This window comes from Periplaneta americana, chromosome 17, assembly GCF_040183065.1.
Source record: "Periplaneta americana isolate PAMFEO1 chromosome 17, P.americana_PAMFEO1_priV1, whole genome shotgun sequence".
In the NCBI taxonomy this organism is placed as follows: Eukaryota; Metazoa; Arthropoda; class Insecta; order Blattodea; family Blattidae; genus Periplaneta; species Periplaneta americana.
The window spans coordinates 93,160,157-93,174,501 of NC_091133.1; the positions used below are offsets into that span (position 1 = coordinate 93,160,157).

At 36.7% G+C, this 14,345-nt stretch overlaps 1 protein-coding gene across 2 annotated transcripts in view; it reads right to left on the reverse strand.

Moving 5' to 3' along the window:
• Positions 1-14,345, reverse strand: part of Hr51 (Hormone receptor 51) — a 219,104-nt gene that overhangs the window by 1,492 nt on the left and 203,267 nt on the right. For both annotated transcript variants that reach the window (XM_069817158.1, XM_069817157.1), the window contains 2 exons: positions 5,441-5,679; positions 698-941 (listed from right to left, as the gene is read on the reverse strand). In XM_069817158.1, coding sequence (XP_069673259.1) covers positions 698-941; positions 5,441-5,679 — 483 coding nt within the window. The remainder of the gene's footprint in view (positions 1-697; positions 942-5,440; positions 5,680-14,345) is intronic.

The following is a 14,345-nucleotide window of genomic DNA, read 5'->3' on the forward strand; positions in this document are numbered from 1 at the left end:
GTGTAAGAGAAGGCCTTACGGCCTTAACTCTGCCAGGTTAAATAAAGCCATTGTTATTATTATTATTATTATTATTATTATTATTATTATTATTATTATTATTCGATTTTTACTTTTATGGTCACTTGAAAGCTGTCATATATGCAACACCAGTGAATGATGCAGAGGAGCTATTGCAACGTGTTGAAAATGCATGCCAATTAATCAGTATTGACAACATGGTATTTGAGCGAACTCGCCAATCGTGTGTACGTCGTGCTCAGGCATGTGTAAAGAATGGAGGGGGACACAGTGAGCACCTAATTTTGGAACTCATATTTATTGGATTTTGTTTTTTTTATTCGTACTACCACTTCTCAAGATAGGGTATATTATACTTAAAAAAAAACACTCTGTATATTAGTTTACGAAGCTGAATTTTTTAGAAACCGCGGAAAAAAAAACCTGTTAGATAATCAAACCAAGGAGAATTCGAACACACAGCCGAGTGTGGCCTAGATCAGAAGACCAGTTCCTTACCCTCCTATGCTAAGCTCTCGACTGCAATATTTTTATTGCCTTGATTGTCAGCGTGAAGAAAAAAATAGATTACTTTGGTCTTTCAATGTGTTTCTAGAAATACACAGCGTATATATGAACTGCTCTTTCAGCCGCCCCCCTTTGTGGGAGGAGCCACAGGGTCTCGTTGCATACTCACCAGATCGGAAGAGCACGATGGCTTTGAGACATGCGAACTCGGCGGGGTCGACGCCCACCGCCTTGAAGCGCAGCAGCGTGTCGTTGAGGACGCGGATGTCAGAGGCCACCTGACTGTCCTTGCCGTTGGGGACGCCGGCAGCGTGTTCCGACACGGAGAAGAGCGGGCTGGAATCCAACGGCATGCACCACTGCACCGCGTTCAGCAGGAACAGCTCTGCCCACGCCTCCTCCAGCAGGATCACCTGGGACAGCGTCACGTGTAGTGAGTGAGAGAAGCAATGTGACCAATAAGAGAGCGTAAGAAAGAAAAGGAAATACTACAAATGGATATTTATTAATAATGGTTCACAAAAGTACATAAACTTAATAAATTACAATTAACATATAGGTACACGAATAGCAATTATACGCAATAAATATACATTTAATACCTCATTTTCCATCCTATATCTATTTCAATTTATGTTGGCTTTAACTTGCACTTACTTCTAGTTTTAGTGCAAGTTTCAATCAAGCGCGTTTATTTAAAACAAAAAAGAGCTTAAAGCTTATTTACATATTACTTTTTTAATTTTTTAACTCTACAATAAACAAGTGTACATCAATCTTTTCTGTTGCTCTAGTTATCCAGTATTTATGTTTAATTTTTAAGTCTTCTTTTACATAATAACTTATTATTTCAAATAGGTTAGCAGATGTCGACATACTGTAAAGCGGCCGTGGCGAAAATGCGATCGTGCGCCGAGCCACTGTGTAACCTGCAACGTGCATAGCACCTATGGAGGGAGGCGGACACCCGATGGGGAAGTGAAGCAACTGTCTGACTTATTAACAGATTTTCATTTTCCTTATGTCAAGCACTTTAATACAATTTTATACAGTACAAAGCTACAAACTAATGTTTAGTACATGTAACGAAGAAAGAAATGAACAAGAAATCATAGGACACATTATCACAACCTAAAATTAATTGTCTTCAGAATGTCTCTGCGACAGAGTTTCAAAATCAGGAATTATGTCACTTACTGCCAGTCGTAGTTGATCACGAAGGTATTTGTCAGTCGTGATCTAAATTTGGTTTTTACTATTTTCATTGTTGAAAATAATTTTTCACAAACGTAAGTTGTAGCGAACATGGCTTCAAAAGAGCAAGCGAAAGAACGAAGCTGCGGATATTTATTTTTTGGCAAAGATTTGAAAGGTTTAACATTTGTCAAGTCCTTACATCTAGCTTTCATTTAACATCACATTGTAAATCTGTGAGTTGAATTTGAAGATCTAACCGCATTATTCGTACATCTGCTGAAAAAAGATCGACGTACAGGGATGATAATTATGATAATAATAATAACAACAACAACACTTAACCTTTTAATGTTTCATCAGTAACACGTAGTAACTTATGCCGTTTTATGTTATACAACCGTTTTCCTCGTAATACTTGTGAACAAATCATACATTTAATATTCTCATCATATTGTCAGCAAAAAAATTCGTCCTCCCATCCTACTTGAAACTTTCTTTTTGTAGAGGTACATGTTTCGAGAGAGATATTGCGACGATACATCACTCGCAGGTCAGATACAAACACAAATGGAACGGAGTTTGACTCCAATAAGTGAGAGGGTGGGGGTTGAGGGTGGTAGGAAGCAAAGGAAATGCACAGCTATCATTGCGAGCCACAATGTGCTCGTGAGTCACATTTTCGCCACGGCTGCTGTAAAGTCATGAGCCTGAAATAGCTGAATCGGTAAGTTACATTCAATCTGTATGTTAATCTTTACTCTTGCACTATTTTCTTGTCAGCAGAATCGTTTGCGTAACTTCTATGAAGACTACCGCATAAATGTTTAAACACACTTGACAAGTTGCTTACATAGTCAACCTCAATTCAGTTTCATCATTGTATCGCATGCACTCGTAGGAAATAATATAAATAACAGAAAGAAAATAGGAAAAGTAAACATGAAAGGTAGGGAGAAAGAGAGATATTACTGGTATCAATTAATGAGAGGGAAAAATAGCTACAGAAGAAACCGGCAAAGATAAGAAACAAAGGAAATTTAATAAAGATAAAGTAAGGTAGGAAAAAAGCTATTCATATCAATGTTTATTCAGCCGTTAAGAATTACAAAATACGGTACAGGGTTAGTACAAAAGAAATATACATTTTCAATGTTGTACAAAGTGAGCCAATGAAACGGGCGATTTTCAGATTCGTGTCTTTTCGGCTGTTGTCGAATATTTTAATTGTTGCATTTAACAATTTATTCTTCATTCGATAGCATTTATTTATAATGCATCGTTGGACGGGCGAACAATGTGCTTTTTCTATTAAGGCATATTACAAAAATAGTTCTGTGGCCGGGAGGAAAAAGGTCTTAAGTAAAAATTTTATACTTTTTAGGAGAGCAGTAGAAAGATTGAAATTGGTGTCAGTTATAGAGTTATTTTAATTAAGAGGTTTTTCCTGGATATTATTTCTTTATATTTCTCACAAAATAGGTAATGTTGCTCATTTAACAATTTTCTTGATTATTTCCAAAAATAGCCTCACTTAAGCCCTTTTAAGACTAGAACCCAAACTGAGAAGAAGGGACTATTTAAACATAAGATCTTTTTCATGTCAAAATAAATGGGAAATGTAAATTATTAGGAATGCAAAACAGGTCTTAAACAATATAGGACTGCATACCTGCTGCTTAAAGTTTTAAAAGGAAAGGACATCAGTATGTGATAAAATAGCTAAAATACAAGTTAGACCTTTTTAATAGGGAAGCATGGAAAGTAAACATGTGATGTTTGTAAGGAATAAAGTATTAAATATTCATAAGCCCTTTATTCTGTGTGTGCTCGATTCAAAAAGTACTTAGGACATTTGGTAACGCTCTATAAATCCGGTCAGGAGTCTTATTTGACTCTAACCGTTTTACCAGATTGTAGAGAATTGTTTCTGCTTTCAGAATATATAAACATCTTATTTTCACAAAAAAATTGACTTAAGACCTTTTTCCTCTCGGCTACAGAATTATAGTTTCATTGCTGCACAATGGCTATTTCGACGTCTTTACAATATCCATCGCAATGATCCGATACCATCAGCCCATGCAAAAAAAAATCTGGATTCAGAACTTTGAAATAACTGGTTCTGCGTTAAAGAAGAAGTCTCCAGGTAAGCAAAGATCTGTACGTACCCCGGAAAACATCAACGCCGTAAGAGTTGCTATGATATGTAGTCCTAAACGTTCTGCCCGTCGTCATGCTATTTCACTTGGCATGTCAAATACCAGTATACGAAGAATTCTTCATAAGGACTTATAAGCTTACGTGCATCTATACAAAATTCAAGTAGTGCAGACATTAAAAGACTTTTTGCCAACAATTCTTGGATCGAAATGTTAATGAAGTTTTAACAACGAAAATATTCTCGTAACCTTCCGGTTCTTAGCCAGTTGCTCTACCAAGAGAGCTACCCAGCCACATAGGTAGAAAAACTTAACCCCTTGAGACCTGAATTTATATTAAAAACAATTGAAAAAAACTGGTCCCATAATCATTCTGTGGATCCAAAATTCCCAAATCAAGTCTTCACAGAAAATCAAAATTTGGGGACAATTTTGACCCCCGGGTTCCCAAAATTTTAATTATATTTTTAATTCCGTATAGAAATGTTTCAAAAATAATATTATCCGTTTCTATCACATTGAATTTTTCAAAATATTTAAAAGTATCGAAGACATTCCAAAAAATAAAAAAAAAAGAAACAATGTACACTATAATGTACATCAGGCCTGAAGGGGTTAAAGTTAAATTAAAAACTGGAAGGAAAAAACGGAAAATATGATATGTAAAATAAAGAAAGTAAAGAAGAAGGAATAATCTTATGGATGGGTTTAGTTAGCATAAACTCAAGAGAAGAATACAACATTAAAGAATGAATGAAGAGAAATCAATAGTGATACAAAGGATAGAAGAATAACAGGGAGAGAAATTAAGAAGAAACAAGAGGTAAAGAATGCTAGACTTGTTTTTCCTTTGTTTTTATTTATTTTTTTTTTTTTATTTTTTTTTTCTTGCAGCTTGATATGGGAATTTATTGTTAAAATTTTTACATGTTTTTATTTGATCAAAACTGATACAATTTATACCATTACTATTTATTTTGGAAAGAGATTTTATAACCTATATAATTTATATCATTAAGCCTAAGATTTATATTATTTTGTAATAAAATATATTTTTAAAATGATCCCTAACCTCAACGATATCATCGTAATGGAGATTGAAATTAAAAATCCAAAAAAGAAATAAGTTTCAGTTTGTAATCCATCATTTATTGAAATGAATCATATTTTGTCTGCCATTTGTTAATATATTTCTTTTTATTTTTCTCACATTTGCATTAAATTTTTTCCAATACGTCTAATAGTTCCCAAATGTCAGTTTCTCTTTCATATAATACAATGGAAGGGGTAACAAAATTTCACAGCAGAAGCTTTCATGACTTCCTAAATAATATAAATCAAGGTGATTCGAAATCAAAGATTACTAAAAATGTTAATTTCGTCCACTGGGCCGTGCCTCAACGCGATTATCTAGTTCTGGAAACAGGATTAATCTCCTGATCGCGATCGGGACGGTGACACACTACAACCACGATCGTGATTAGGTCGATAATCGCGATTAGTGACTGTAGTCTGTCACTAGTATAATTAGTCTGTATGGAAATATCTAGGTGTACCTGATCTCGGAACGGGAGTCTGGCGAAGGACGGCAAGTTCTTGGCCCACTTGACGGCCATGAACAGCAGCCTCGCAGACGTTTCGTACACCGTCTCCTGGATCGGCGGGTAGATGGCCGCTGGCTCTGTCGGACGTTGCTGTGATGCGATGGACGAGACCGTCGGCGTCGGCGCGGAGCACGTCAGGGGTCGAGGTGTGGGAGGCAGCGTTTCCTCGTTGGTGACGTCTATGCTGTCCTCTGTAAACCAAGGCAGCGTACAGATTTTATGAATAGAAACCGGAACATACTGTGAACTATAGTCATCTTTCATGTGAAACTATTTATGTAACTTAACAATTTGCATATAGGCTACTGCACTCACGTACAGGAGTTATCAAAAGCTACAAACTAGGAAACCGCACCGAAACAAACCCAGGATCTACAGGGACATCATTTTATTTTTACTAACATTTTTAATATCAACCTGGCTATATCTTTGGATTAAAGGTCTAGAACCGGAAACACCGCTTGCTCCCCCTTCCAAGACTGGAGTTCGATGATACTGGCGTAAAATACAAATCACTTTACTAGATACCTATAGGAGCGAAGAAAAGTAGTTCATCCATTTATGTAAACTAGGAAATGTCGCAATTTTGAGTTTGATAATTTTCATTAGGTCTTTGTTTAATCAAAATACAGTACTGTATTAATACTTCGTGTTTTTACTCGCGAATTGAGCTATCCATTCGGACGTATTAATTATGCAGTGTATATTGTACTGTTACAGCACATTAGCGCACAATATAGAGAATGAAGTTAAATTGAAAAATAATCACAATATGGATATTTAAACACATTTTTGAAAATGGTGGCCGTTCATTTCGATACAGGCTTCAGTTCTTTTGTGCCTATTATCGCACTATAGACTAATCCCAATTACCAGTTTCGTCCTTCGTACTAGTAACTCATGTTGAAATAATTCTATACCTACTCTATAAAAGAGTACCTTACGTACTGTAAATTCAATCTTCACTTCTGCCCGATTCGAAAAGATAAAATTACTCAGAAATGCTATCTACTGTCCGTTCAAGTGGTTTTGTCGCAGGGTCGTAGCAAGGCGGGGGAAATAACGTGACAGTTAATTACTTAACGAGGCCCTTTTAAGTTATTTTAAATAGTTGTATAATATTACGTAGACGTCCAATTCCTAACAGAAATTAATGTTTTCAGAAAAAAGTTAAGACAGCCCAGCTACTAGACTTTACAGAGGAGCGAACAGAAGCAGGTGGGGGAAAACGGAATGCGACGTAAGCAAACGGACGACAGCACCTGTGCGAAAATATGATTCAATATTGAAAGCTCTTTCGTCGCTGGAAAACGTGAACATTTTTCTGGAACGCACTATACTCACTAACTCAGTACTGCATACGCGGCCTCGGTTCTGCGTGGAGGACGCTTGGAGTTTACTAGTAGAGGGGGTGGGAGTGAAGTACATTCAAAAACTCAGGTACAATGAAAATTGAAGTAAAAATAAAATGATGTCCCTGTATAAATTATATACTGAAATATGTAAAACAACTTCGAAACAAAGCCAAAGTGAAGTGCAAATTAAGAAGTGAAGGTTCAGATTGTGTAGGATTCCCAGAAACATCAGAAAAAGTACGGACCCTCATCACTGATTATGCATCTTGTCTTTCAACAGATTAAAATAATGCAATTAAATAAAGTTAAATATTGTTATCGACAGCATTTTACTCCCAGAAAGATCGGGTACCGTACTTCATTTGACAAAATATTGGAATTACTTTTGTTCGCTTTACTTTTAGTAGAAACGTATAACCCCATTGTTAAGTATAATTTATATACAGAATAGAAAATTCTGAAGTTATTTTTAAATTATAACCACATTTTTAATTTTAAAATTATAAAAAAAAGAAGGCAAGTAACTTTTGTTCACTAAAAATTATACAGTTACAGCCATCGAAACCGTGCTGATATCCATTATTTGTATTAGGTCTACATCATGTGCAACTCTTGAAGAGTTTTCATTTTCTTTTTCTTGATATTTTATAGCCGTCAACACTTACTATTTGTTTTGCCCTTTTACATTTTTTAATGAAAAAACAATGTTCTGTAAATATTTTCAAAATTCTGTCATGTTTATATTTATATAGGCCTACTTAACAATGTACGTTTCTGCGAACAAGCACTCATAAAATATGACGAATAATTATTTATACATTCACGTATTTTAAAACATCAAATATCAGTAGTGTAGTCGTTAAGGCGCTAGGCTACAAAGCCGAAAGTCGAAAGTTCAATTCCAGGTGGGGTCATGGATTTTTTTAACTGACATAATCCTTCTGGCTGCTTTAAGGTGCTGGGGTCGATTCAGTCTCTAAGATAAATATGTACACGTACAGTAGTACTTACTTACTGACTTTTAAGGAACCCGGAGGTTCATTGCCGCCCTCACATAAGCCGCCCCTATCCTGAGCAAGATTAATCCATTCTCTATCATCATATCCCACCTCCCTCAAATCCAATTATCTTCCCATCTACGTCTCGGCCTCCCTGAAGGTCTTTTTCCCTCCGGCCTCCCAACTAACACACTTGGCCTATATGCATTTCTGGATTCGCCCATACGTGATACATGCCCTGCCCATCTCAAACGTCTGGATTTAATGTTCCTAATTATGTCAGGTGAGAATACAATGCATGCAGTTCTGTGTTGTGTAACTTTCTCCATTCTCCAGTAACTTCATCCCTCTTAGCTCCAAATATTTTCCTAAGCACCTTATTCTCAAACACCCTTAACCTATGTTCCTCTCTCAAAGTGACAGTCCAAGTTTCACAACCATAAAGAACAACCGGTAATATAACTGTTCTAATTTTCACATTTTTTGACAGCAGACTGGATGATAAAAGTTCTCAACCGAATACGTACAGTAGTGGCAAAAATCTCCTATTTGTGTCATGCCGTTCCCATCTAACCTAACCTCGTGTACTCCCACAAAGTCTATTCTATATCTAGCTAGTTCTTTTGCTGCTAATGTTACCCCTCCTGTTCTATATAGACTTGCTGGTAAAATTCATGTTCTGGGAATAATAAGTTAATTAAGCAGTAAAATATCGCTGCAATCGAAAAGTATTGGGAATAAATTTGAATAAGGAGCAAAAAAAGTTTCCTTCCCAGGCAAGATTCGAACCACGAAAGTCTTAGTTACCAGTCTATCGTGCTTTGAGTGAACAAGGCTCTGAAATCAGTTACAAGGGTCGGTCCGGTTTTTTTGTCACTATTGTACATACAGTACATACATACACACATACATACATACATTCATGCATAGGCCTACATGCATACATACATACATACATACATACATACATACATACATACATACATACATACATACATACATACATACATACATACATACATATTTTTCACTCGAAAGGATGAGAGACAACCAGCTATGAAAATGTAGGTCTAAACAAGGCATGACGATCTTATTAGTTCACTTCCGTCGGAAACCGATATAGGCCTACAGAAAATTTCGAGGCGAGTTATTGGTGAAATTATTTTAATCAACGAAGATTCAATATTCTCGCTAAAGAAAAGTTAACTTTACTCCGGGAGGAAGGAAGAGACTTGACAGAGTAAAGTTTAAACACCTAGACATTAATTTTTCTTCTTGCTCCTCTTACAAGTTCAGAACAAGAAGGCTTAGTTACTTTCTTTTATCCTGACAGGAGCTGCCATACCGCAAAATGAAATCACTTTCTTAATTAATTTTAGTTCCATCGGGAGTTGATACCAATTAGTCATTTTAATCTCGCGCATTTTTCCCCCCTCTCTAGGATTGTTCTTTCCCGTGTTTGTATTAATGACAAGTCTAACAAAAACTGTCACAAGAGTTCTCACAACAAAACACGCGGCTTCTGCTACAAAATCAGCTCTAACATCGTCCAAAGCTTTGGGTACTATTAAAAGTTTGTTATGATTTTACTTTAGGGAAATACGTAACGAGGAAAAGCAAAATAAAATCGTAGCCTCTAATCGCAACAATTAATTAACAACTTCATGTGATTTTAAAGTAAAATTGGATTTTCATTTACAAGAAGGCCTATATCAAGCCTTAATGTGTGAAAGTTCAAGGGGACTTGCAAAAATATAATTACTGTGTAACTAATCGGAACTTAACCCTTTGAAGCGCAGTGGTTACAGTACATAACCACCTTTTAAATTTGAGTTTCCTGTCTACTTACAGTGTGATTTTTATTTCAAAACTACTGCACTCCGTTCACTGATCCCTGGTAACTGTAGAAGAATTTTATTTTCCCTATATTTGTGTTGCTCCACTGAGATGGCCGATGTTGTTGTGTATAGTTGGGTGTGGAAGACTCGCTACGTGTTTTTATTTCAGTTGTATGCTAAAATATCACAGTTACGTAAGTTTCTATTTAGTATTATTTGTCTTTCGGTCTTTTAGAACATACTTCAGTAACAAGAGTGTAATTTCTTCGACACATGTGGCGTCAATATAGAAATAATGTGGTGGTTTCAAGACGTAATCACTACGCAAACAGGGTAGTTATGCTTACCATATCCAACAAAATGTTCCATTTTCGTGTCAGCTTATTCATCATGGCTACAAGGAAGAGATGGTTGGTGACAATCACAAAGTGTTTTTGACAACTTTTTCACAAGTTTGAATCTGATGATCTCTAAGGGAGCAAAATATCTATGCATGTGGTGCAGTTAGACATGGGCGTATTGGTTTACCACACGACGAAAGAAGAGACCGCGACATGAAACGTGGTGAGAGTGGGACTGAAACCGGATGGTCTATGGCGAGTCCTTGGCATCAACACCTTTGATTTGATTACCCCCTTTGATTTGATTACCTGGTTGGGTTTTTCCGAGGTTTCCCCCACCGAAAAGGCAAATGCCGGGTAATATTTTGGCGAATCCTCGGACCTCATTTCATCTCACTACATCTCGCCAAAATGTAAAAAAATTGTACAACATTGTAAAAATTGTAGAAAATTACTAAATTGTAAAACTATAAAAATTTGTAAAAATTGTAATTGTAATATTGTAAAATGTTGACATGTTCCACATCTTAAAGCTTCATTGCTCATGTAAGATCTATGGAATAAAATGAATGAATGAATGAATGAGTGATAGCCGTACGTCATATGCTGGAGTGTCCTGGCTCAAGTGGAAGGATAGAAGGTCCATTCTTTTCCTTTCTAATTACCACGCAACACATGTGAAGTGGCACTTTGCCTTAATGAAACCAGAAACTGTTTCCTTTTGTATCATACGCAATAAGTCTGAAGACATTGTGTTCTGCAGTTTTGCATAGCGGTTTTACCATGAAACCACCCATTTTCTGTGTAAAAAATGGAAGTTTTTAAAATTTTAAAAATTTGAGGCACTTCTCTTAGACAAATAAAAGTTTAATTTCATTGCAAACACAATTTTTTATTTCCTTCCCAAATGCGTGCATCAAAGGGTTAAATGCATAATTTCTACCCACAAAAACATTAATCTAATTAAACAACTCATGAAAAAAGTGCTGGATGCAAATTAGATAACAAGAATATTAAGTTCCTAAGATATGTAGAGTCCACACCTGTGGAGTAACGGTCAGCGCGTCTGGCCGCGAAACCAAGTGGCACGGGTTCGAATCCCGGTCGGGGCAAGTTACCTGGTTTTTTCCGGGGTTTTCCCTCAACCCAATACGAGTAAATGCTGGGTAACTTTCAGTGCTGGACCCCGGACTCATTTCACCGGCATTATCACCTTCATTTCATTCAGACGCTAAATAACCTAGATGTTGATACAGCGTCGTAAAATAACCCAATAAAATAAAATAAAAAATAAAAAAGGTACGTAGATGTTTTAAACGGAAATACATATCTTGTAAATCGTAAGATATATCCGTTCGGTAGCAAGCCAGGACAGACAGAATAAGAAATAAAGCTGTGTTGGGAAGAGTGAGTGAAGAAAGAATGATGCTGAAACTGATCAGGAAGAGCAAAAGGAATTGCTTGAGTCATTGACTGAGGAGAAACTGTCTGCTGAAGGATGCACTGGAAGAAATGGTGAACGGAAGAAGAGTTCGGGGCAGAAGAAAATATCACATGATAGACAACATTAAGAAATGTGGATCATGTGCGGACACTAAGAGAAAGGCAGAAACAGGAAAAAGATTGGAGAATGCTGAATTTGCAGTGAAAGACCTGCCCTTGGGCAGAAAACTATGAATAAGAAATTAATTATAGTTTAATTTTCTGAACTATTATTCAAAAATTTTATAGACTTTACAGTGTACTTAAATGAGAGCCACTTTATACGTTGCCACTGATTGGTGCTCTTCGCTAGCAAATATTTTGTCATTCACACGTGAAGCGTAACCGAGCCGCTGTGACTGTCAACGGGCCGATCCTCGCCACCAGCGTCTTAGAAGAGCTTTGGAGTGCTGTAGAGTGAGATAACAAAATAGTGGAACTGTTCACACAACGCAGTATGTAAAGTTCATGAGCCGTGTTAATCGGTACCTCGTCTGAACAACAAAGCAGCGCCACTCGGAAGCTTTTGATATGAAACGGCATTATATGAGCCGTTCAGAACAAAAGTGGTGTAAGTGAAAATTGAGTAATGAGGTTTAAAGTAAAAATTCTGTAAAATACGCGCAAAGTAGCAATTAATATGTCCTTCTTGCTATCCACCGACTACTAATAGTTTAAATAAATTGAATATTAATTGCTAGTTTGCGCTGTATTTTACAGAATGTTTACTTTAACCCTCATTACCCATTTTTGACTTACACCACTTCGTCCCTGAACGGCTCATATTTAACGTAAGATCGAAACAAACAGGAAGTAACTGTTTAAGTGAAAGAATAAAAGAGATGAAAGGTGTACTGATCTATCGTTCCTAATTGTAATGGGATGTAAATGGCAAGCCTACAAACAATTCTACTTAAAGTAATTATTATACAGAGTGATTTATATAGAATTAACTTTTCTCCCGCTTCGAACGGACTCTTTATTCTGTGGAACCAAAAACATCTAGTTTGAATGTCTTTGTGACTGTACGGTTGCATCAAGAAAAGAACTTAAAAACAAAGCTTTCAATTACCGTACCTGAAATGCATTATGAAAGTTCCTTAGTTCATACGAAACGATTACCTTCATAAGGACTTGCAGGTTTCTACGGTCGCCAGTGAATACATCGATATGCCAAAAAGCACGAACGAAGGCTGTAGCAGCAGAAAAAAAGTAACAGGTGTAACTTCTCGACAAGAATGAACTAATGACAGTGGCGGTTCCTCGGGGGAGGGAAGGGAGGAACGTCCTCCTCACATTTTCTTCTTTTGAAAGTAAATACTAAATAAAATATGTGCCTTGAAATTCTAGGAAGATTCGATAATTTTTAAGTTCACAGCTATAAGAAAAACTTGGTTGATCGAGTTTTAAATGACGCGCGCTCATGTGCTGTAGAAAACTGTGAGAAAGATGCGAGATTGTCTGTGTGGAGGAAAGGCACTCCATTCCTCCTCTGCTGCAGTTAACACATATAGACAACAGCGCACTAGCGGCCAGAGAAAGAAGCAGAGTTTTAAAGCAAGTAAATGAACGGAGGGGGAGGAGATCCTCCTCTGAATCAGTCATGGGCGGGAAATAGAAACCGACTGGTCGTGCAGCAAGCTCGCTACCGCTGCCATCTAACCATGGTGGAAACATAGTAAAGGTGTGGGACTGCGCATGCTGTTGCGATAGCGGCCGAGGCGTGTGACGTCATCTTTACTGCAGACAGCGATCGCAGCTCATTGCGTTGAGTACATTTTCTTTAATAAACCTAACTAGACATTAATTACAATACATAATTTGAACTGATTGTTGCCAATATTATTCATATCCTTTTCATTGTGCGTTTAAGTTCATGTACTCTTTAAAAGAGTTATGAATAAAATTTAAAAAAACATATAAAAAATTAACAGTAATAGTTTAAAAGTCGCTCCCTCAAATCTGCCATCCTAGGCAGCTGCTTAGTCTGCCGAGGCCTAAATACGCCCCTAATTGCATGTAGGCTACTGTACCTATTAACTTTCTTTCACTTCAGCGCAACAGGAGCATCCAGCACTAATGTAACAATGGAAAATCGCGGAGCCACTGAGTCTACTGTCACAGAGGAATGCCAAATACTAATACAAAGAATTCAAGAATTAGAAGAGAAGAATTACTCTCTAGAAACGAGGATTAAGGAATTGACAGCTTCCAACAGGAAACATGAAGAAGACAAAAGAATATTACATGAGGATGTAATTTCATTGAAAAACATTAGACAAACAGAAGTTAAATCTAAAGTGGCTGAAATTTTGAAACCATTTTTCACTATTGGGCAAATTGATGCTCTTTTGAATAAAAAGCGTAGGGTGAAATGGTCTGTAGAAGATTACGGTACTGCAATAACACTTCGAAACCTAAGTCCAAAAACATACCGATACTTAAGAACAAAATTAAATTACCCGTTATCTGATTTGTCAACTCTGAGAAAATAGGCAGTAAAACAATTATCGCTTGAGGAAGGGGTACTTCATGATGTCTTAAAATTAAGGAAGGCGAGAGCTACAAATATGTCGGAGTTAGATCGTGTAACAGTATTAGCATTTGATGAAATGTATTTAAATGAGGAGGTTTCTTTTGACAGTAGGGAAGAACAAATAATTGGACCTCATAAGGCAGTGCAGGTTGTTTTTGCACGTGGTTTGTTTGCAAGGTGGAAGCAGCCCGTATACTATAAATATGATCAGACAATGACAAAAGAAATCCTAACAGACATAATTTGCCAGTTAGAAGGCAGTGGTTTTCAAGTTATGGCCACAGTTAGCGATTTAGGTGGAAGTAAC